The 24,508-nt window shown below is 41.1% G+C and overlaps 2 protein-coding genes across 10 annotated transcripts in view; one reads left to right on the forward strand and one right to left on the reverse strand.

The window, feature by feature from the left end:
• Window positions 1-16,957, forward strand: part of TMEM241 (transmembrane protein 241) — a 40,717-nt gene extending 23,760 nt beyond the window's left edge. For 5 of the 6 annotated variants that reach the window (XM_044424096.1, XM_044424098.1, XM_044424099.1 and 2 more), the window contains 3 exons: window positions 1,097-1,190; window positions 9,836-9,900; window positions 15,180-16,957. In XM_044424096.1, coding sequence (XP_044280031.1) covers window positions 1,097-1,190; window positions 9,836-9,900; window positions 15,180-15,240 — 220 coding nt within the window. In that variant the 3' untranslated portion in view covers window positions 15,241-16,957. Of the gene's footprint in view, window positions 1-1,096; window positions 1,191-9,544; window positions 9,639-9,835; window positions 9,901-15,179 lie in introns of those variants that run through there. The other variant, XM_044424101.1, reaches the window with a different exon arrangement.
• A 5,302-nt stretch (window positions 16,958-22,259) lies between these two features.
• CABLES1 (Cdk5 and Abl enzyme substrate 1) overlaps window positions 22,260-24,508 on the reverse strand; it is a 57,633-nt gene continuing 55,384 nt past the window's right edge. For all 4 annotated transcript variants that reach the window (XM_044423811.1, XM_044423810.1, XM_044423813.1 and 1 more), the window contains 2 exons: window positions 24,295-24,502; window positions 22,260-24,052 (listed from right to left, as the gene is read on the reverse strand). In XM_044423811.1, coding sequence (XP_044279746.1) covers window positions 23,912-24,052; window positions 24,295-24,502 — 349 coding nt within the window. In that variant the 3' untranslated portion in view covers window positions 22,260-23,911. The remainder of the gene's footprint in view (window positions 24,053-24,294; window positions 24,503-24,508) is intronic.

A 24,508-nucleotide genomic window follows, 5' to 3' on the forward strand; every position in this document is an offset into this window, starting at 1 on the left:
GCTTGTTCTCTCTCCCATCTGTTCCTAGGCAACTCATTCCCCCATGTCTACTTTTCCCTAGCATTCTGGATCACTACCCATATGCTCTTCCTTACCCTGTTCACAATTCATAGATGCACACTCTCATTCTCTCACTTGCGCACAAATGCTCCCACATCCATCCTTCATCCATTCACGCAGGAGCACACACACACGTATGCAGGCACCCTTTGTATCCACCATGCACATGTGCACATCCTTCCTTTCTCCTCCTCACCATAACCACATGAAAAGTCACACACCGTCTTTTTCAGGATCCTGCCAAAATCTCTTCCTAAACCTGTTCATTCTCCCTCTCTCACATCCACATAGCCCCTCTGCATTCATGCATATGAGCACCCATTCTCCAAGTCCTCCCAGTTGGCTTCAACCCCTTTAGTTTCTATTGGCTTCTTGCCAGCTACCCTCGCCCCAGGTGATTCTCCAATGCCCTCCTCTTTAGCCTTGCCCCCAGCTGATTACCATGCAGGCACGGCCATTTTCTTTTTCCATTCTTAATGGTTGGCCACATTGCAGAGGAATCTTTTGGCTTGCAGCCACTCACCATGTTCATTTCCTAAGGATGTCCCATGTGTAGTCCTGAAGCTTTCAAGGGAAAAGAAGATGGAAGTGGCTGGAAACCCTTCCTTTGTTCTGAAGCAGATTATGCAAGAAAATGTGTTAATGAAAAAGAAAAACCAAAAATGGGAGGAATAGAACACCTCACGGGGTGTCAGAAAAGCTGTCGGGGAACACAGCAGGTGTCCCCAGGCACCATGTTGCCTACCGTCCCCCCATCTGAAAGGCACACATTTATTATTAAATTTATATCCTGCCCATTTATTAAAATAGTGTTCAGTGCAGTGTATAATAAAGTACAAACAATATAGGACCATAATTATAACCTAAAAGCACATCAATTATAATAAATAACATGTTCATTAAAACTTAGAATCTAGCCACTGTTCTTATCTTACAAAATAACTATAATGTGATACCTGGTTATAGCTAAAATATTAAATTCTTGCTAAAAGATGTTGAGAACTCTATTAATAATATTATCGACCATGTTCCACAGCGGTCTTCTAGGATTTCTTGTGACTCTACACACAATGAAGCTTAAAGGTAACTCATCCTCAGGACAGTATGTGACTTGGAATTTCCTAGCAAAGGTAAGATTATTATAGTTCTCTTTTGGTCAGGGGTTTGGGAAAAGTGAACATCTATTTATTTGCTAACTCCAACCCATTCCCAAGTTCGTCTAATGTGAATTTTCCCAGCCACATTGTCTATCCGCCTTAATTATATGAATAAACAGGATGTTAAGAGCAGCAAAAGGATAGGCTCCTTCTCTTTTTCATGTGTAGAGTAGTGCTTGTAATCTGCGTTTGTGATTATCCAGTCAAAGCCAGGCTGTAGGGTTAATGTGTAAGAAGGTTTGATCTTGTGATTGCCTCTGCAAATGAATGCACCTACAGAGATGAGGAAACCATGGGTAGACTCTAACTGTAAAAACATGAATATTCATCTAGTGCAAACTGATGGAATTTTACTGGAAGTTTGAATTATACCTCTATCTGGGCACATTAGTCTTTAGCCTTAATATTTTCCATGCTGGCAATCTCATTTCTGGCAACAGTCCCCCCCCCCCACCCCCCAGAAATTACCTCTAGATTATGTCACAAATGAAGTTAGTGGCAATAACCACTGATCTAACAAAAACCTACACAGCAGTTATAAGGGTCTGATGAAATTCTTATAATTTTATTTCTTAAGGAATTGTTATTTGTCATCCCAGCACAGCATCCTCTGTGAGCATCACATATTTTACTCTGTCTATAATGTCTAATTGCTTCTTCATCTCATGATTACTGGGTTTTGTTTTGTTCTGTTGCATTTGGAGTCAGGTTCACCATGTAATGTGGCTAGTGTAAAATGGGGGCAAAAGCTTCAGATCTTGTCTTCCTGGTTGCACCAGAGGAACAGAGGAGAAAATACCTGAACCTGAGGCTTTAAAAATGTAGCCCTAGACTATAGTTTATAATTGAGTCCAGACAAATCCAGAAGGAAGTTCAGTCAAAAAATCTTGAGAAAGTATCTCTTTTGTGAAAATGTATACATAGGTAGATATCCAAAAGCAAGATTTTTAAAGCAATGGTAAGAATGGAGCATATGATGTCATACTGCATACAGAGTGACTGTTATGTCTAATAATGTCCCAATGAACTTAGAAGGTCGTGTGTCTGAGTAAATATACAGGACTAAACATCTAAAGATACAGGACTGAACTAAAATGTACATCTTTTAAACTATTTACAATATATGAGGTACAAAGAGAATTTGGCAGGACTTTGCCTTCTACATTAATTGCTGTTTCAACTGTTACAAATTACAACATCCTAAAAGAAACCACTTTCATACTTCTTAGTATAGAAATGGATATGAATGAATGATTCCAGGAGGTATGGAAGTCTTTTTGTTAATGGGTTATTTGCAGAACTTTACTTACATTACAGTGCATAATTCATCTAGTGGTGACAGGAAACTTTCTTTCTGATCTGTGTTTCTTCCATGACACATTAGTTCAATCACAGGTCTAACTGTCATGTTGCTGAGCATGTTTGGTATATCTTTGTTTTTTTAGCCATTGTTATATCTTTGATTTTTCACATTAAGTCATCTTGTTTTCAGAAAGCTTTTTATTAAACATGACTTTGCAAATAAGGAACAGATGCAGTGGATAAGTTGAAATCATTAGCACAGTTCAGCCTCATTTCGCTCAACTGGTAGAGACACACAAAGAAATTTAAGTGTTGCTCACATGTAGCTACATGGAAGTAGCATTTGTGAAATAAGGCTGGCACTGTATGTGTTGAACTTACAATGGAACAACCAAAGGGCAGATGATGATGATATAATAGATGTAGAAATCTTCTAGCTTTAATGGACTGCCAAAGAATGGTTTGTCTGAAGGCACATGATGAAGCTACTGCTGAAGTTGAACAGAACTGGCCTGACAAGTTGCCTGAATGGGACACTATCAGGGAGGTTTAGGTAAACTGTTCCAAAGAGGAAGAACAGGGGATTGCTAGACGAGCTGGTAGATTCCATTTAGTTTTACATGGTCTTAAATTTGAATATAGACTTGCATTTCCCTGAGTTTAGGGATATTTTTTGTCATAGATTGTGAATCTACAATCCTTCACAATCCTGTTGCATCCTTCTCCGGACGGATGCCCTCCAAATGTTTTGGCCTACAACTCCTGGTATTCCTGACTATTGGCCATGTTGGTTGGCAATGATGGGGACTGAACATTTGAAGGATGCTGGGGCGGGGAAGCTGGTATGTCACATGCATCCTCGAAAGACTGCATAAGAGGGGTGTTCCCAACTGAAGCTAGCAACTTTAATTGTGGTCCTTTTATATAGGCTGACTTTGTAGGGCCTGCATCACATTTTTGAGTTGCATTACCTGCACTGTCAACATCTGGGGAGATCTACAGATGTAGAGGGCAACTTTGTCTTAACATACTGATAACTGAACTGGAATAGGGCACAATCTCCCTGCTCCAGCTTTCTATTCAACAAAACAGTAATTCATAATCCTATGCTTGTTTCAGTGGGACTGACTTCTAGTATGTTTTGCATTAACACAAATAGGAAACCTGTTGTTGTTCCAACTATTATTGCCTTTGACCATTGGCCATGCTGGCTGCGGCTGATAGGAATTGGAGTCTAACAAAGTCTGGCAAGGCATAGATTTCCCTCACTTTCCCCAAGACAGGATTGTGGCTTGAGCACTTTTAATTCAATACACATGCGCCTGAAATGATCGATTGTTCTAGTGTACTGAATCAGAATTTGCTAGTGCAACTTCCATACCATTTCCATATCTGACAAAGAGGCTAGGGAAAGGATTGATTGAAGTGACTTGTTGCAGCTTTAAGTGTAGGCTTTCTGTTTGTTCCCATAGAGACCACTTGATAATAGCTTTGTAGCATCCAGCACTAATTATCCAGAACTGGAACTGCTGCAGAGCCTTCAATACAGTCTCCTTAACAACACCTTGCTGTATAACATTATCATTAATTTAGGAAGTAAAATTATCTGCCCTGATACCAATGAATACAGGATCAATAGGAACCTTTCTAACAAGTTACAGTTCCTAGTTAAAATAGTTTGAACAAGATTAAATTCTTGAAAGAAGTACAAAATTATATTGTGTAACCTTATTATTTTATGGCTTTCAGTAATTGGTCATAGTTATCTAAAGAGAGTAGAAGGTATGCAGATGATGGAAGATGCACCATAACATACAACAGGCAAGAATAGAATTATGGGGTGTAGCTAAATGCAATTAACACAAAAAATAGTAATGAAGTGATCATTACTTTGAACACTACCAGTTTGCATGAAGGCTAATAGAGAACAGCAGAAGAAAGTTGCCTGCTTTATGTTTACAGTGTAAATGTTGACAAGACAAGGACAATCCAGAGAATGAAATTACAATACTGAGCCATTCTATACTCCAGTCTTATATCAGTGTGTGATTTGGATGTGCATGACAGCTAGGCAGTGATCTTTGAGCCGCACTTGCCCTAATTTCCTGCCCACACAAGCAGTCATTCCCATATACCAGTCATTATCATCTTTATCTGATCCCAGCTCACTTTCTGAAGGTAGATGATGCAGCAGTTTGATGAAGCTAAAGACATTTTTATCTGATCAGTGCTTAGATAGGAGACCAGGTGGGAACTATAGCTGTACTCCCTGGAATATCAACATAGAAGACATGGTATAAATGTAATAAATAAGTAGTGATGCAATCATCCTCTTCTTCTGTCCCCATCCCACCCTTGTATGAGGCTGTCTCATTAACTATGAAAGATGCAGACTGGATCAAAACAAGATGTTCTCTAATATTCAATGCCTAACCAACCATAATCCTATCAATTTCAATAAGCACACTACATGATCCTATAACTCCCTGTTCTGTGTCTCTGCCTCTGCCATCTCACGAAGGCACTTTTGTTTCCTGATACAAGAGTAGGAATGAATCCCAGGATCTATCATATCTAAACTTCCCATTAAGAATTATCCTCTGCATCATAGATTTCTTTCCATCCCCTTCCTGGCACTCCAAGATGTGACTTTGTTTCTCATTTAGTCTTGCTCTCGAGTTATTTATATTGTGGGAGTTTAAGCTGAACAATGATTCATAAACATAATTGGGGAATGAAGGGAATGAATAACAAGAATTGGTCTGGGAATAATTTCCATTGCTAATTTTCAAGTACAACTCCAGATGTTTGGTGGACTGAGCATGGAAGGAAATGCTAATGTGATATTTTAGAATTACACTATTTTATGTCAAATGTTCTTCAAAGAAAGTACAATTTTCATTCTTACTCAGTGCAATAGCCTAGTATTCCTTTCCAGACCCATGTTTCCAGGTTTTCATTCTTCAAACCAAATACTATCTGAAAAACTGCATCTTGGTGCAATTCCTGTGTGTCATTCCACTCTTTTGTCTCTTAGTGCAATGCCAGATGGAGACTTTAGAAAATGGGGTGGGTATAGATCAGGGGAGATGTGAAAATGGGGTGGTATAGATCAGGGGAGATGTGATGGTGAGAGAAGGGCAGGCCAGAAGAAGGGAAGGGAGGTAAAACACATTTGTGTGATCATTCCTTCAGTCCTCTTGAAGGTTGCCGAATCAATAACACACAAGACCTGATAGTCATAAATGTCAGGTTGGTAAAAAGAAAAACATTTGCTGGGGAATCTAACTTGGAGTGTGTTACTGAGAGATCTGAGTGGATGAACATTTGTCCCAGCATGGGGGGGAAAGACAAAGAATCTCCAACCTTGGAGAGAATTTTTTGATTTCTGGGCTCTCCTCTTATCACCTTCCTGCCGCTATGGAGGTGGGAGCGGTGTGCTGGGAGTGTGGTGGTGCATGGGGAGAGCCCGCACCTGACAAAGTGTTCAGGTGTTTGTACCCCTCACCCTTGGGATCACTCACTAAAACCTGAAATGCATATGACATGCAAGTGTATATGAAGAGATTGCTGGTTTCTCTTTTTTAAGAATAGGAAAAGGCACTTCTTGTGAATGGGACAGGGAGAAGGGAAACACTGCTCCTTATTCTACCACCATTTCCTGACTCCAGATCTCATCAACTGGTTCTCTACCTCTCTGTTCTGGGGTTTTCCCCTAATTCCAAAGAATTATGATAACCCAGAAACTCCTTCATTTAGAGCAGCCTTCCCTAGTCCGGTTTGGCCTGCGTTCCCATCATCCTCATTCAGCATGGTCACTGGCTATGGAGAACACCAGGAAGGCTGCTTTCAAGGGTCCAGTGCAACTGACTGGTGCTGCTGTTTGCATCTGAAGACTGGACTCTTTCAGTGAGAAGAGGAAGTGATTATACATCTGAATTAGAGCACACACTGTGACATCTGGCTTTTAAAAAGCCTGATTTTATTCATGACTGAATAAAATGCCTTTCAAATTATTGTTGCACAACCTCTATAGCAACTTTATAACTTTTTATCTTTCCCGGGAAAATTAATTCATTTCTCCTTTTCATTCCTTTCTACCTTATTAAAAAAACCCCATCATTTTCTTTTCCATTACTTCATCTGTGAAGCAGCATGAACATCTGAAAAAGTGACAGAATCAAGACTGTAGTTATGTGGGGTGTATGGAGCAGGGTCAGCAAAGCAGGGTGAAAAATCTGGCCTATGAATTCTTTAATTTTTTAAAGTCAATGTCCTGATGGAGTCATGAGTTGAAAAGTGATATTAGAAATAGAAAATTAGCATAGATAAATATTCGCAAATGTATAGAGATATTTTTATGAGCAGCAGAAGCACTAATAGAACACTGGCTTTTGTTGATGAATTGATATCTCTGAAACCATTTTTAGCTTTTCTGTGCTATTTTCAATGCCATTGTCCTCCCAAGCAATGGCAACAGCGGCAACTGTGGCATGGCAGCAATTTCCTGTTTCAAAACTGCTGACAATTGCCAGGAATGTATTAGTTTTTCCATTACTTGTTGATGTTTAGTCACATTTGTGATCTTTCTTTGCTGCTGTTTGTTTAATATCATGAGATGCTTAGAATGGCTTCTCAAAAATGTGGTCGGTGACACGCAGTAAAGCAATTGCCCAGCAGCTGAATTTGTGGAATAGAACCCTAATGTCTACAAATGGCATCTGTTCCACAGAATGGGTCCTAAAGGCCCCTTCTGAGGGCCAGGAGACCCTTGGAAATGGCATGGGGCATGGCATGAGAGCCGCTACTGGACGGGGACAGCACACCAAAATCATGGATGCCAGCCCTGTTCATGAATCATAGTTCTGAACTGGAGCTCAGTGATATTGGGGAGGGAGGGACATGGCCTCCTTTATGGGGATGGGAAGAAGTCTGGAAGGGTAACATTCACGGATGCACCCAAACTGTGAAATCATGGCTAATGCTGCTAAAGGAGGAGGTGAGTTGCTCAGGAAATGAGGAATGGAAATGTGCATGAGCTTGAGTTCTGATTTGCAAATATTTTTTCAAGTGTTATGTCTTGAACCAGTGTTATGTCTGCACTAGGCTTATCACTTACGCAATATTAAATGAGGAAGGCTGTCTTTTAGAATACCTTAATGACAAGAACATCGCTGCAAGAAGCAGCTTTTGACTTGGTACAAGTCCCAAATGTAAGATTCCTTTGCATCTATTTGAGCTAAGACAAATATTTTTCAGAAATGGTCAGTTATTTTCAGTCTCTTCTGAAATATCCTGATGACCTGTCAGGGGCATGGCATGTGCTTCAAATGAATAAGGTACCAGGTTTGGTCTGTGGGATCTTCCATCTGATGGAGCACTAGCAGCACTGGGAAAGACCTCTGCCTGAGAACCAAGCCAAACACATTATGAACTTTGCTGTATAACTACAACAAAGCACTGAGGTAGCCACCTCTGGCCCTGGCCCTGCCCATTGCTTGCCTTTGTCCCACCTTTCAACATTCACCTGCCCATCCCTGCACCCAGTAACATTCCCGCGTCACCCCTTTGCACATTCTGCCACCGGCTTTTCTCTCTCCCTTTTCCTTCCTCTGCAGCTGGGCTGCCACAGAAGGGACAGGTTGCCCTTGCCAGCAGTCTGAACTGATTGCACACAGAGAGTTTTGAAATTAGGCTGATGGTTGCATCCCGTTAGGTCAAGGTTGCCCACCCCTGACCTGACAAGACCAGGAGCTGTTCTCCTGGGTTTCAGGCACAGCATTCCCCCATGGGAGGTTCAAGCACAGAAAACATGAGCTCTGCTGCTGAGCTCTCTCGCTTTTCTCCATTATCACCCGAGATGGAAAGGGACTCTTTTGTTTGTGCCCACCCAGACCCTGCTCCCTGCTCGTCACCTTACTCAGGTGCCTTAATGGCAACAACAGCAGGTCTCTTCCCCTCTGCCTACCTGGCTGCAGCAGCTGTGGAGGCAGGACGTGAGCAGGCGATTGAAGAACCTGGACTGAGAGAGGGACTTGACAAACATTTCCCAGAGCATTCATTGTGCAGTGGAGCTTCTCTTGTCTAAACCCAACACTGCATTGCACTCTTACTTTTTTCCTTTTTGCCAGTGGCCTCAGATAAAATAGACTTCTCATATTATTTGAAAATAAGGCCAGGGGTTATTTTTTAGCTCTTTGTTTAAATCAAGCACATGCAGCATAGTGCTTGGCTGGGACTTGGGCAACCCAGGTTCTAGTCTCCACTGTGTCATGAAGCTCACTGGGTGACTTGGGCCAGTCACAGGCTCCCAGCCTAGGCTGCCTCACAGGATTGTTGTGAGGATCAAATGGAGAGAAGGATCGTGGAAGCCACCCTGGGTTCCTTGCAAGAGAGGAAAGGGTGGGCTATAAATGTAATGTTATAAAATAAATTTGGAGATTGGAACAATTTGTTTTTGGTTTATGCTTAATCAAATCTTATAGCAAAATGCCCTGCTCCCCCCACCCCATTTATGTCTCTTAAAAATAAGCACCAAAATTGGCATACAGGAATGATTTGTTTTCCTTGTTTTCTCTCAGTATGCATCTGGTCTCAGCAGTAGTTGCTATTTTAGATTGCAGAGTCCTTCTATAAGTGCATTGTGGTAATTATTCAAACCAGTATAATGTATTCTAAGAAGTAAGTTCTGCTGAGTTCCATGGGACTTTATCCTCAGGTAAATCTGATAGTAGGGATGGAGAATTTATTCTCCTGTAGATGCTGCTGGCCTACAGCTCCCAGCAGTCCTAGGTAATATAGCCAATAGTGGGGAATGATAGGAGCTGAAGTTCAACAACATCCAGAGGGCCACACCTTCTCCATTCTTGGTGTACAGAATTGCAGCCTTATTTGCTTCACATCAGTCTAGCTGAACAATTTGGGGGCTCAAAAATATATAGTTTGTTACAGTAAGAATCAAAATATTTGTGGTGGTTGAAATACCCCAAAAAAGAAAATGAATCAATGTAAGAACACATTTTCAGGCACAATCCTATGTGGTTTTTTGCCCGCAAAAAGACCTACAAGTTTCAGCATGGCTGACTGTGGAATACTGGAAGTTATAGGACTTTTTTCAATGTAAGTACACATAGGAGTTGCTTTTTCATTCTCAAGATCATAAGACTGTACCATAAATAAAGACTGAAGTGTGAATTTAAAAGCTGTTCTTCACTCACTGCTAATCCTACAATAGATATTAATAAAGTTTTGATTCTTATAGATGAACTTGTAGAAAGTTGATGTAATACAATGCAATTTTCTTGTTCATTTTCTAGGTTATCACAGCTAGTCTGTCCCTGTTTTGCTTCGAGATTACAGTGAATGTACCAACAACTTGTTGGTATGTATTTCACAAAAAAAAGAATCATGCACTATTGTTGTTTTACATTTCTTGTTGGATCTCCCTATTGCATTCTTGTTTCTTCAAAGTAAAACTCACGCACGCATGCACGCACACACAAGCACCAGTATAGTTGCCTAGAACTAACTCTTTTTTACACCAAGATGAATGCAGCATGGTAGATTTTTTTAAACCACTGTCTTAAAGAAGATGTGTAGGCTATGCACAGCAAAGGAGTATTAAATAGTGCTTTATAAGGCAGCGGGAAAAGACATTTAGATAAGAAAAAATAATTGGTGCTACACCAGAGCTTGGATAGTCTGTAGGTCAATTACATCTCCTCTGTGCAGCACAGTTTTTTTCATCCACACCCTTTCCTGCTGCTGCCATCTGGGCTGCTTCTGAAAAATGAGAACTGCTGCTTCCAAGAAAGCAAAAGGGCAGCCACACACCCTTACAGCCAAACCACAGAGCACAGAGGTTAGAGTAGCCCTTCAGAGTTCTAACACTGCAGTCTGCAATTTTGCCTCCCAACTTAGACGTTCACCCAACGATCTCTTGGCTGCCAGTTAGTTCCTCTCTTCCTCAGCACTGGCAATCTGTGTCAGTTTTTGGTAAGCCATGGAGCATGGACGACCCAGAGGGAAGCAGTCATGCACGGGGGTTGTGACAAGTAGCTGTGGCCTCCAGGAAGAGCATTGTGCAGTGGGGAGACACATGCTTTTTGGATGTGTTCTGTCTGTGTGCTTGAGGCTGTTACTTCCCCTCCCTGAGATGAACACAAGGATGATATGATAGAGGAATATAAAATTGTGCCTTTGCAGAGAGAGAAGCACACATCCTGCTTCTGCAGTGCTAGAACTTAGGCTCTCCCGTGAAATAGACAGTGGCAGTAAAGTCGTGACAACAAGTGCTTCTCCCCACACAGAATGAAAGGATGGATTTTACCCCCACTAGGTGTGATGAGGACATGGGCTTCAGTGGCTTTAAATACAAGTATGCCTGCCTCTGTTATCTTTTCCCATAAAGGTAAAGGGTGTCAGGCTGCACTGCCCAGCAGGCAACCCCTGAATGTTCTGGGCTTACAAGGAATAATGGTATAATTAAAAAATGGTCTGTTCTTACAATGGTTATATAAGAACCTGCCTTTTCAGGAACAATGGCACTGGCTTGATTTGCAAAGCAGTCTGGTGAAGCTAAGCGTTTTAAGTGAGCACAATGCTATTAAGAATCCAGACAGCTTTGTCAGCTTTACATGTTTACCATGTCCAAAAATGCCCTCTTAACAATAAGTGGTACAAAAGTTTGTTTTATTTATAAAAAGTTCTTTAAGGAGCTTTGCTGTTTCATAAACTAAGCTTTTGAGCAGAAATGCAAGGTCATACCACCTAATTGTTGAAGGGGAAGTGAAGCTGAGCTGGCACTTTGCTGGTCCTTCTCAAATGTGTCATTGGAAAATGAAGTGTGGGCTGACATTTGGAGAACTAAAGGACAGTGTCACTGAAGTTTGCTTCTTTGAAATCCCTTTGTTAAGGCTGAGTGCTGTGCAAAATCAGTGTAGGGTAGGAAATGGCATTGCTAGAAGACAGGAGCCAGGAAACTGCCTTCCGTAAATGTACAGTGTTCACCACTGTAATGCACATCATGCTAGCCTGACAGAGTGTTATATAAATGGGTGGGAAATTAACTTTACCCAATTTATAGTGAAGTTCTCTTGGCAAGCCTTTTTTGGGCTTAGTTTCCTAAAGAATAAGACCTGCTATTTTTGCTTTAATGTTTTGACTGAAAGAGATGCCAAGTACTTCTGACTCTTACATGACACAAAATTTTGCCCAAAGCAAAACAGAGGTACAGTACAGACTTCTCGTACCTGTTGCCTTCCAGATGTGTTAGACTACAAGTTCCAACATCATGAAGGATGGTGCAATGACTGCAGATCGGAGCTTTTGCTGGGGAGACTTTGGTCTGAATTCTTGTTCAGTCAGAAAGCTTGTTACTGGATGATGTCAGGCCCCTTGCCCTCCCTTAGTCTAACCTGCCTCCCAACCTTGCTGGGGATAACAAAGGTGGGAGAAATAGCATGTGTGTCATCTTGAGCTCTCTGGAAAGGTGGAGAATAAAAAAGCACAAATAACAGTAACTTCAAATAATTGCATATTAGATTACATTTACACTTGTTCTTTTTTACTTTCCGAGAGCTCTTTGAAAAGCAAGATGTGTGTGTGTGCATTTAGTCCTGGTGATCATTGCATGTCTCCTCTGACTCCAGAAAGATATTGGCATCCCTAAAGCAGGCATGGCATTAAGTCTTTACTGTTCCTGCAGTCTCCTCATGCCTTTGTGCACAAGTGCTGCTCCTGAGGGTCAGAGACACCTCAGGAAGAGAGTGTGCTATAGCATGTAAGGACTGCAGGAGGGGTTGCAGTTGATGATCCACCAACTGGAGAGCAGCCACCTTGGGTGCAAGCTTAGACAAACTAGGGGTTTGAACCCTTTCAGTCTGACAGCTGAATTCAGTTCAGAGATGCGCTCGTGGAATAACTTTCAGTGGTGAATGGGGCAAAAGGCAAAAGCCAGTGTATTTATGGTGGTTAGACTGCTGGGCTGGTACCCTGGGAGGTTTGGGTTCTAGTCCCCACTCAGCCATGAAGCGCACTGGGAAAATTTGGGCCAGTCACTCACAGCCTAACCTACCTTACAGAGTCACTGTGAGGATAAAATGGAGCTATATAAGCCACCTTGGGCTCCTCACAAGAGGGGAGAAAAGCAGGTTATAAATGCAAAGTAATAATAATCACTGCTGTGAATTAAATCTTAATGGAGGTATTTGAGCCTTTTAGAATGGGGGTGGGTGGGAGTACCCTGCCGAGATGCTCTACCACCACCAAACTATGGAAGATGAGTGCTAGATGACTGGAGGAGGGCTCAGGTTGTACTTATCTTCAAAAAGGAAACCTGGGAACTACAGACAAATTAGCCGGATATCAATACCTGGGAAAATTCTGGAGTGGATTATAATGCAGTAGATCTGCAAATATCTTGAAAACAATGTCATGATTACAAATCCTCCCAGTCTAATCTGATCCCATTTTTATTGGGTAACCTCCCTTGTGGAGTTTGGGAATGCTGTGGACATAAAATATCTTGAATGCAGCAAAGCTTTTGAGAAAGTGCCCCATGATATCCTAATTAGCAAACTAGCTAAAAGTGAGCTAGGCGGAACAGCTGTCAGGTGGATAGCTATTTTTTGCCTGCAGAATCAGTCAAAGAGTGTCCATCAGTGGCACCTTCTCAAACTGAGGAAAGGTAACCCGTGGGGAGCTGTAGCATTCAGTCTGGGGCCCAGTGTTCCTCAACATTGTTATTAATGTTTTGAATGAGGAGGTGCAGGAATGCTTATCAAATTTGCAGATCACACATAATTGGGTGGACAGCTAATACTCTGGAAGAAAGAAACAGACTTCAAAGTGATCTTGATACCTTGTGATGCTGGGGAGAAAACAACAAATTGAAATTCAATAGGGACAAATACCAAGTTATAGAAAAAGCCCAAATACATAGTTACAAAATAAGGGATACTTGGCTCAACAGTATTACAAGCTAGAAGGAATTTGGAATTGAAGATCACAAACTGAATATGAGCCAACAATGTGATTTAACTACAAAAAAAGGCAAAAACTATTTTGGGCTGCATTAATGGAAGTATCACATCCAAATAATGTGAAGTACTAGTTTCCCTCTGTTCAACACTTGTTAGGCTTCATCTGGAGTTCTGAAACCACAGTTTAAGAAATCAGAGACCACAAAGAAGAAAAGGTTTAGAGGAGGGCAACAAAGATGATCAGGGTTCGGGAAACAAAGCCCTGTGAGAAGAATCGGGCATGTTTAGCCTTGAGAAGAGTTATTTTAACCTTGAGGGCAAGATATGATAGCATTCTTCAAGTACTAGAATGGTTGTCACACAGAGAAGGGCCAGGATCATTTCTTGATCATCTGAGTGTAGAACATGGAAAAACGGTCTCAAGTTACAGGAAGCCAGATTCTGGCTAATTATAAAAGCAGTACTGCAATGGAAGCAATTACCTATGGAAGTCATAGGTTCTTCCACACTGAAGGCATTCAAGATGCAGCTGGACAGCCTTCTGTTTGGGATGCTTTAAGCTGCAGTCCTGCATTGAGCAGGGGGTTTGGACCTGCTGTTCCAATACTACTATTCTACGATTGGTGGTCATGGAGTAAGGAGTTGATAGCATGGCCATCTGGGAAGCACCAAAATGGTCAAGTTTGAACCATGTCTGTGATTCAACAGCTATGATGTAAACAGTTCTGTCCTGCACATAAACATTAAACCATGCATTTTATATATGAATGCCTGTATTGAAGATTACAATATTTTAGAAAACATCTATGTGATATAGCAATTTCCTAAAGGCTGTGATGTCTCCCTTAGCAGGATTTGACTCAAAGATGGAGGTGTATGCATTTCAAGGAGTTAATTAGGGATCTTGTTATCCCCTGAACTTTTTAGACAGATTTATTTCTTAATCCACACCAGTACTTCAGAATACTCTGTGTTAATCTTATTGCAACCCAACCCCGGATTTACATTAGATTGAGAGGACTAGGGGGATTCTAGAAGAACAATAGGACCTTGCTTCTGGTTGTATGCAAGGAAGAAACCGGAATGTTCAGCTCTGCATCTGTTAAGCTTATCTTGCAAGTAGGTTCTGGTTTCTAAGAGTCCCAGTCTGGTTATCATCATTCCTCTGTAGAGCTCTGGGACAGTTATCAGAGGGAGGAGTAGGAAGGAAAACCAAGCAGATCTGGCAAGGTATGAACATCTGCAGCATCGATACTCAATCAGCATGCATGGTCCTAAATGTTCTGGGTCCCAGGCTTAGAGTCTGTGGACTGCACAACTGGCAAGACTCTCCAGCAGCCATGCTGTGGCATCTTTGGCTGTTGAACTGTCCCTTTTCCCAGCTGCATGCAGCCATCTTGGCTTACACTTGTTTCAAATGCATAGCAGTCATCAGGGTTATTCCATGGAGATGACCTGAATGCCATCATCTTCCTTAGTGAGGAACAGAAGTGTCACTGTCATTCTGAGGTGCAGTCTGGCGGCCGCAGAAAACAAGAGCAAATTTTCCCAAGGTTGTTCTTGTTACTTCAGCATGCAAATGAATGACTTTTTGGCAGCACCCACCTGATAATGGGTTTATTGTGACTTCACCAAGTCGACCTTTGTTAATAAAACTACTTCTGTGCTTTCTTGCCAGTCTCTTGCTTGGTGGATTTGCTGAAGGCTTACTTCTTTACCCTGAAAGGACTGACACATGACTCAGGGGAAAAGAGGGAAGAAGGAGAAAATAACCAAATACGTCCATCAGGAGTAAAGTGTCAGTGACTGAGAAACCTGAGAATAAAAGTCAGAACTCACAGCAGAAACAACGAAGATAGACGAACGGCAAGTTACTAGTAATGCAATCCTATGCATATCTACTTTGAAATAAAGCCCATTGAGCTCAATTAGACATATGCCCAGGTAAATGTGTACAGAATTGCAGCCTTATTTTTTTCTTCTGAGCTACCAAATGCTACTAATAGCATTTTCGGGATCTGGGGCTTGATTAACCTTCATGACAGATATGCAGAAGGATTTCAACTAAACTGGGTACAGCCCAGTCTGATCTTTCTTCGAATATCCCAAAATGAATGGTGAAAATGCTCCAGTATATCTCTGTAATAAAAGGCAAACAGATGAAGTGGCAAAGTTACCATGGCATGATTTTTGATGTAGCAGCCATTTGATAACCAAGTGGTAAGTTCTGCCGTCTTTTGGAAGGAGTGATTGTTTGCCTCAAATGGAGGTCAGCCAACCCTACTGCATCCACTGTTTCTTCCTTCCCTCATTCTGCTGCGTGGACTCTGTCCTTCTGCCCAAACTGTTATCCTGATTGCACTACTACTGCTCAGCTGTGAAGTTTCCAAGGTGCCCTTGGGCCTCTCTCTGCTTAATCTACTCTAATTTGGTGCCCTTCAGATGAGTAGGACTACAACTCCCAACTTCCCTAGCCAGCACTGGCATGCTGGTTAAAATTAGCTTTTAGCAAGGATGGGCAACTTGTGGCCTTCCAGATCTTGTGTCCTATAATCCTTTCATCCTTATTTGCCATGCTGGCTGGCCAGGTTTGATGAAAGTTGTCCAAAACCTGTGTAGGGCTACAAGTTGCCCACCCCTAGCTTTTAGGATTGCAGCCTAAATGGACTCTGAATGCCTGTCTGTGCCTGCAAGCAGAGAATGAGGTGCAGGCCCTCTCTCCTTTAGTCTGTGCATGGACAAGCATAGTAGTTAAGGTACCTATGTGTATGTGATTATAAGCAATTCCTATTGAATTTTAAGTGTAAGTACACTGAGGACTAGAATTTGCAAGTCCGTATATGAAAGCACAAGCAAAATGATTATTTATGATGTGCCTTGCAGAGGTAACAATTCTGTAAAAGCCTCCATTAAGTTGTGAGCTGGCCTCCAAGGAGCTAAATATCCTTCACAGCTTATAGTGCAAGAAAAACTACATTCCTTGTGTAATGCTTTTGTATTTTGTGGGGACCAAGGGCTTGAGTGACCTGAACCACTGTGAACACACAGGTGCTATTTCCAGTAAATCCCACAACCAGTATATCTTGTAAGATGATAGTACCATATCCAGTTTTTCTACATGCATAAATTGCAAGAAGTCAGATTCTGACCTACTTAGTTCAGGCTTGAGACACATTTTTTTCTTCCTTTCTATGAGTATCTCAGATCCAGAGACCAGAAATGTGTGTCCATGGAAAGCCCTTTGGCGTAAAATCTGATTAGCACATCAAAACTGCATTGAATGTACAATTAGGCACAAGTCAATCTATTCCTGTTTATCCATGTCTTCTTCTTCTTGTTTTACACGAAATATCTATACATCTTGAATTGGAACTTGGTGCAATTTTAGCATGTTATATTAGATTTTGTTTTAACTGTATGTATTTACATGCAAATATACTGACCCTGTACACTGTTTTGAAGTTGTCTGCAAGCCCATTTCATTTGACTGCTGTAGATGTTTCCATAGCAAATGGTGTCCTTCTATTCTCCCTACCCCCAGCCAATTTGCTTTTGGACAGCTGCTTGCTAAAGAGAACTCAGATATGTCCTTGTCATTCTTTATGCCCTCAAAAAGAACAAATCATATGCTTTATTCAATGATGAGTTGATGTCATGCACACACACACACACACACATAGACCAAAACCCTAAATAGCTTAATTTCAAAAGACAAACATTTCAGCAGACATTATGAAAGCATGAACTAAAAGATGTTTATGCAACCTTCATGTTAGCTTGCAAACTGTCAATTTGAAAATGGGAACAGAAGAACTATGCCTTCCCAAATATGCTTCAATGTGACTGGGATGTGGGACTGGGCAAAATCCAACTCCTACATTCTTTCCTAGTCCTGTATTTTGATCATGTGAGAGACTGAGACTCTGTATGAGAAGAAACCCTCTATGTGCACTGACATATACAGGCAAAGATATGCAGGGATGAAGGAGAATGCCTGATTGGTCCAGACTCTCCCAACACATGGAGGATGTTCGTGCAGGTATGTTTAGGACTTTATTTGCTCAGTACACAACAGTCTGTCCTATGGTGGACCAGTGCAATCTCCCATCTCCTTTAGGACTGGCCAGATTGACTAGTAACAGCCTTCCAGACTCCTAGGCTGAGGTTTTTCTTCCAACTGGAGAGTCCAAAGATTAGAGCTGGGAACTTTTCGCATGCAGAACATTCATTCTATCAATAGCTATGGCTCATAATCATGCATAATAATACATGAATGCAAAAATGTATTGCATTAATATATATAAAGTTATTGCAGCAAAACAATTGCTCAGTAGTTGGCTCCAACAGGAAATAAACATTCCTAATATGACTGCAGTTAAAGCCATATTAATAAGACAAAATTGATTTCAGTCCCTTGAGTATAGGAGGCCAGCTATCTTGGGGAAGGCAATGCCTTGGGACTGGAAAGACAGTTGCCATTTTGAACTGCCCTGAGGTAGCAATGAGTAGCATACTTCATGGTTCTAGTAAAAAAAATCCAAATAGTTCCAACAAGCCCAAAGTTCTGCGCCTCCCATGGTTAAATTACCTAAATTCAGACATTCCATTTAAGACAAAATGTGGTTGGTAGCAGTATAGCAAGATGCAGCAACCATTTGATCTTAATATTATATTGGATTTAAGCAATCCTTATTGCTCCTGCAGTTCCCCAACCCCACTGCTATGTGCTTTGTACACTATAGTTGGCTTTTGAGCAACTTTACCTGTCCGGGGTGTGTGTGAGAGAATAACTTTTCAAAATTTTAATCCATACAAGACAGTGCACAGTACATATAGTCTCAAAACATATTTAAAAGTTAGTTTTGTTGGCTATGATACACAAAAATATTATTTTTTTCCTTTATCATTTCATTTATAATGCAGTTGTGGAGAAAGAGAAGTGCTATAGCATCGTTTATCAGGTTTAGCTCCTTGACATTTTCATGTTAATCAGTATGGATCATCTTATGCTACAAAGTGATAATTACAATGTTCAATTTTGTTTAAGGAGCCTTTGCACAAAGCCTGGGGGGAGAAGAGGAACAGCTGAATATTTCAGCAAATCAAAGCAGGGTTTTTCCAACAGTTCGAGTGATACTTAAACTGAGAATTTAGCTTATACTGTAAAATGGAAGAATAGTTATGAGTGACACAGGTAAGATTGATCCAATATACATCTACATTTAGGTATTGAAAAAGTTCAGAAGTGCATTTTCATTCCCCCCCCCCCACCGAGATCTCACTTTCTGATTAGAGTAGAAATTAGCTATGCAAAGGTCTGCACCTGTTATACAGTCCGCACGATTACCTTTAAAGGAGGGAGGGAAAAAGAAAATAGGGTAGCAAGTGGTTGATGGTACTTCTTTCTGTCCAAGCACTAGAATAATTTAAGCCGAGCATCCCCAGTGCAGTACCCATGAAGCTGGCATATGTATGCCACCCATTCATAATCAAGAGCAATGTTGGGTCCTCAGTCCACCATGTCCTATATTCCCATGTCATAACAACAGTCTTTTACCTGTCAAAACAGCATGGAGAATTCATTTATACTGACCATTTATTAATTTCTATTATGCAGGTAAATAATGTATGGATGTGTATAGCAATGAATATTAAAGACTGTTCTAGTACAAAATTAATCTGTGTAACATTGGACATTGCCAAAACGTATGTTTAACTGAAGAATTAGTTGTATTGCACCACCAGAAATTACATTAAGTAGACAATCCTTTATTAAAGAGACATCACAGTGTGGTGTCCAATAGATACAAAACAAATGTTTTTTACAGAGTAAAGAACATCAAAGCTGCAGTCCACTGATTTAGGCATTTTGTGGCCATGCCCACAGCATTTTCTCAAATTCCCAAATGTACTCATTGGCCAAAAGTGTTTAGCAAATTCTCATTCGAGTTGTACTTGGGTGAAAGCCAACTTCATGTAAATAAACATCCACCCAGCTAATGGGACATTTTCCTCCTCTTTCCTCCCTGCAGCACCTTCTGCTTCCTCACACCCAGAAAATCTGTAGTGAAGGGGTTCTCAACCCTCCACAGACGATTTGGAGGGTGCAGAAATAACAGACCATACAGTTTGCAGGAGGGTGTCAGGTGTCCCCCAGTCTCTCCAGAATTCAGAAGGGATCAGTAAATTCAGAAGGGATCAGGGAATTCAGAGGGGAGAGAACTGGGATAGGGGCACCCATTTTCGCAAATTGCTGAAAAGCTGTGTGCTGGGTTAGGTGGTGCTTAAAGGACAGAACACTCCCTTGGTCTACAGATGGCAATCACTGCACTCTGAAATCAAAGACTATCCCAGCAAAATTAAGCAAACAATGAAGTCCAGCCCAGTGCTTGTTTACTCATACGTTTTCATTCCAGACTCACAATGAAGTGGATTCTTAAAAAACAGAACATGTTTAAAATATTGTGCATTGCAAGAAGTTTTGGTCTTGATAAAATACAGAATATGTACAGTATATCACAGAAGTTAGTACACCCCTCACATTTTGTAAATATTTTATCTTTTCATGTGACAACCCTGAAGAAATGACACTTTGCTACAATGTAAAGTAGTGAGTATACAGCTTGTATAACAGTGTAAATTTGCTGTCCCCTCAAAATAACTCAACACACAGCCATCAATGTCTAAACCGCTGGCAACAAAAGTGAGTAAACCCTTAAGTGAAACTGTCCAAATTGGGCCCAAAGTGTCAATATTTTGTGTGGCCACCATTATTTTCCAGCACTGCCTTAACCCTCTTGGGCATGGGGTTCACCAGAGCTTCACAGGTTGCCACTGGAGTCCTCTTCCACTCCTCCATGACATCACGGAGCTGGTGGATGTTAGAGACATTGCGCTCCTCCACCTTCCGTTTCAGGATGCCCCACAGATGCTCGATAGGGTTTAGGTCTGGAGACATGCTTGGCCAGTCCATCACCTTTACCCTCAGCTTCTTTAGCAAGGCAGTGGTCGTCTTGAAGGTGTGTTCGGGGTCGTTATCATGTTGGAATACTGCCCTGCGGCCCACTCTCCGAAGGGAGGGGATCATGCTCTGCTTCAGTATGTCACAGTACATGTTGGCATTCATGGTTCCTTCAATGAACAGTAGCTCCCCAGTGCTGGCAGCACTCATGCAGCCCAGACCATGACACTTCCACCACCATGCTTGACTGTAGGCAAGACACACTTGTCTTTGTACTCCTTACCTGGTTGTCGCCACACACGCTTGACACCATCTGAACCAAATAAGTTTATCTTGGTCTCATCAGACAACAGGACATGGTTCCACTAATGTCCAGTTTGCTTGTCTTCAGCAAACTGTTTGTGGGCTTTCTTGTGCATCATCTTTAGAAGAGGCTTCCTTCTGGGATGACAGCCCTGCAGACCAATTTGATGCAGTGTGTGGCGTATGGTCTGAGCACTGACAGGCCGACCCACTACCCCTTCAACCTCTGCAGCAATGCTGGCAGTACTCATATGTCTATTTCCCAAAGCCAACCTCTGGATATGACGCTGAGCACGTGCACTCAACCTCTTTGGTCGACCATGGCATGGCCTGTTCTGAGTGGAACCTGTCCTGTTAAACCGCTTGGCCGTGCTGCAGATCAGTTTCAGGGTCTTGGCAATCTTCTTATATCCTAGGCCATATCTTTATGTCGTGCAACAATTCTTTTTTTCAGATCCTCAGAGAGTTCTTTGCCAAGAGGTGCCATGTAGAACTTCCAGTGACCAGTATGAGAGTGATAACACCAAATTTAACACACCTGCTCCCCATTCACACCTGAGACCTTGTAACACTAATGAGTCACATGACACCAGGGAGGGAAAATGGCTAATAATGCCCAATTTGGACAGTTTCACTTAGGGGTGTACTCACTATTGTTGCCAGCGGTTTAGACATTAATGGCTGTGTGTTATTTTGAGGGGGCAGCGAATTCACACTGTTATACAAGCTGTATACTCACTACTTTACATTGTAGCAAAGTATCATTTCTTCAGTGTTGTCACATGAAAAGATATAATATTTACAAAATGTGAGGGGTGTACTCACTCCTGTGATATACTGTATTTATTGGGTTACAGCTGAATGAACATGCAGAAAATGTAACCTCTCTTCATTTCAATTTCTTCCTGCTTCAGTCCTGTCAACAGGAACGTAGCCAAGTTTGCTAGAATTTTGGGAATGGTAGGTTTTTTTATTTCAACAGCAGTGTTTTATTTTCTTCTTCTAAGCTAATAATCTTTCAATATTTTAGTATATATTTGTATTGTACAAGCAAACAATGTAACATGGTTTCAAATACTTGAAAATACGCATTTTGAAGTCTGTCTTTGATATGAATACATGCCCAAGGGAACTCCAAATTGGCTGTAGCTTCCCAATTGGGATGAAAAATATGAACTTATAAATGTGAGTTAACTGGTGGTTGATTTCAAGGGAGCAATTAGGCAATGAAGAACATGAAAAACATGATTGACTTTGCAAAAGAGGCAGCACACCTCTAGCAATAAAGTTATTAATTTCAAATTTTACAGCTGTTGTCTTTTTTTTTTAAAGTAATGTACCTGGTAGAAAAAAAGCGTGTACCAGAATACATCAGTTTCTGGCAGCAGAGTGCTGCTGCACTCATGGGATCCTGCGGGCAGCTGTGTGAACAAAATACCAGACTAGATGGACCCTTGTTTTGATCTAGCAGGACTTTTCTTATGAGGACAGATATTTGCATTTGAATTTTTTATTGTTCTTCCTTCCTGTATTATTTGCAATACGTTGCTAATTGCTGGTACAGAAAAAAAAAGAGTGGTGAATTGTATTACACTATAAAACAGCAAAGTACTTGATTTTATTGAAATTATTGTGCCAATCTTGGATTGTGTCGAGTGAATCAGCACTGGAAAAAGTGGGACATGTACATTAACTATATATAAAAATAGTAATTTAATTATTTGATGCATGTCCTCTAGTATATTACCAAGCATATCCAGCTGTCATTATATTCTCATAAGTTTTTCTATATAATTATACACACATTACAAGTATTTAGAAAACAGGATAAACAGAGTGGAGGAGGGGAAGGATTCTGTTTGGGTTTTGCGCTTTCCCAGCCATGACTTTGTAATTTACAAACATAGTTAAGTACTATAAGATTCCAGAATAGCAGAATATCTGAGAAGTATGAAAAGACATATTAATTTCAGTGGCCCTTGCTCTCAAATTTGATGTTGTACAGTCAATTCTAATTAAAAACAACAATAATTCAACAACAACAAAAACTATGCACATTGAGATGCATGTCTGCTATCAAGGCCCTAAGTTGCCATTTCTGCTCCTCAGCTGTACAAGACAGTTTTAGAAAACACTGTTAAACATACAGCACCATCAATGTGCCTCAGAATGCACTCTAACATAGAGCACAAAATACAAACACTACAGAGTGCAAGTCTAACCATCTCCACAGAAGGTAAAGTGCAGAGGTTAGAAATACGCATGTGGCTTCAAACAAGATGCTTGCAAAATGCCATCTCTCCTCCTTGCTGAGCATTTGAATGGCACTACGTACAAAAGTGAAAGACCGGTTCTTGGTTTCTCAGTTGTGTTGTCTTTTTCTTCTTTTTGTAGTAGTAAGTATAATCATTACAAAAATAAAAGTTGGTGAGAGGAAACTCAAACAACCAGGGATTACAAAATATCATCTGAGGTTATTCAAATGAACCCATATGCCTCCCTTTCAGTAGTTTTGTTTAAGCAAAGAGAGAAAAAGTTGTCCTCCGGTCTTAGTAAACAATACCTTAGCAATGACCCAAGAATGCCATCTGGTTCCAAGCCTGTTCTTTGTTTCACTTGCAGCTAAGCAATCCACTCACACCAGAAAAATTGCACTTTCAATTGTGGATACAAAAATAGATTGGCACATTGTTGACACAGTGAAGATTATCTACCACAACCTGTCATTGCTTTAGAGATCCCTCTGTAAGCTGGAAACCAGTTTCTTATAGGAAAATCAATGAAGTCCGAGTAAGTAAATGGGATAGTCAAAAAGAAGTGTGAAGGCCGCTGTTAATCCTCATTCTTGCAGGAATGGTATGGACAACACAAGAAAGTTCTCATTTGGTCCATGTGGTATGAAGTTCTTCTACTTACACACAACTCATTCATCATTTGCGTTGAGTAAATGGTTCTTCTAGCCTGAGTCTGAAAGAATGTGCTGCTTTAACCTTACAATGTTGTTGAAAAGCTGCACTGAAAAGAGAACAAATGGTGTTGGGATATCTGTATCTGATTTTTCCATTTTCAGTAGTAACTTCTGCTCTTTTGAGCTCGATAGAAAATAGTTGTTAAACCCCTCCCCCTTCATGGAAGGGTAGCCTGTGCTAGGAATTCTGGATCAAACGTCTATAATGTGGCATCACTTCATGCTCTGGTAGATGAAGAGCAAATTCCAAGGCCACTAGCACTGGAAATTCAAAGGCAATCAGCTCTCGCCTGTTCAACCTGAACTTCTCTTCCAGTTTCTGTAAGACAGTCAAACAGACACAACATGGCATATTAGGATACAAGTGGTGTGCTAGTACTTGAAACAAGCATTTGTAATGTGATTTGTTATCCTCTTGGCCCTCTTATTTCAAGCAATGCAAATACATGATATAATGACAACATGGACTTTTAGCAAGTCCTATGGTTGGTGCCACTGTCCCGCCCATCCTCTTTCACATCTACCAGCTGAAGCAAAAGTTGGTGGCTTAGACAAACTTACATCTATAAGATGTTTGACTTCATGTTTTTTGAGGTCGCTGCCAATTTTGGCAGCCAGCAGGACACACGCTCCAGCACAGAGCTTTCTGTTCTGCTTGTTGAGTTTTCCCTTGAGAGCAAGCTTCTCAAAATAGACGAAAGCCATGGCCACAGTGGGTTCCTCAAAGCCACATTCCTCTTGAGCTAATTTGCACATCTCTCGCTTTAGGCTGAAA

The sequence above is a fragment of the Varanus komodoensis genome, unplaced genomic scaffold (genome assembly GCF_004798865.1).
Source record: "Varanus komodoensis strain SLA01 unplaced genomic scaffold, ASM479886v1 scaffold14_1, whole genome shotgun sequence".
NCBI lineage: Eukaryota > Metazoa > Chordata > Lepidosauria > Squamata > Varanidae > Varanus > Varanus komodoensis.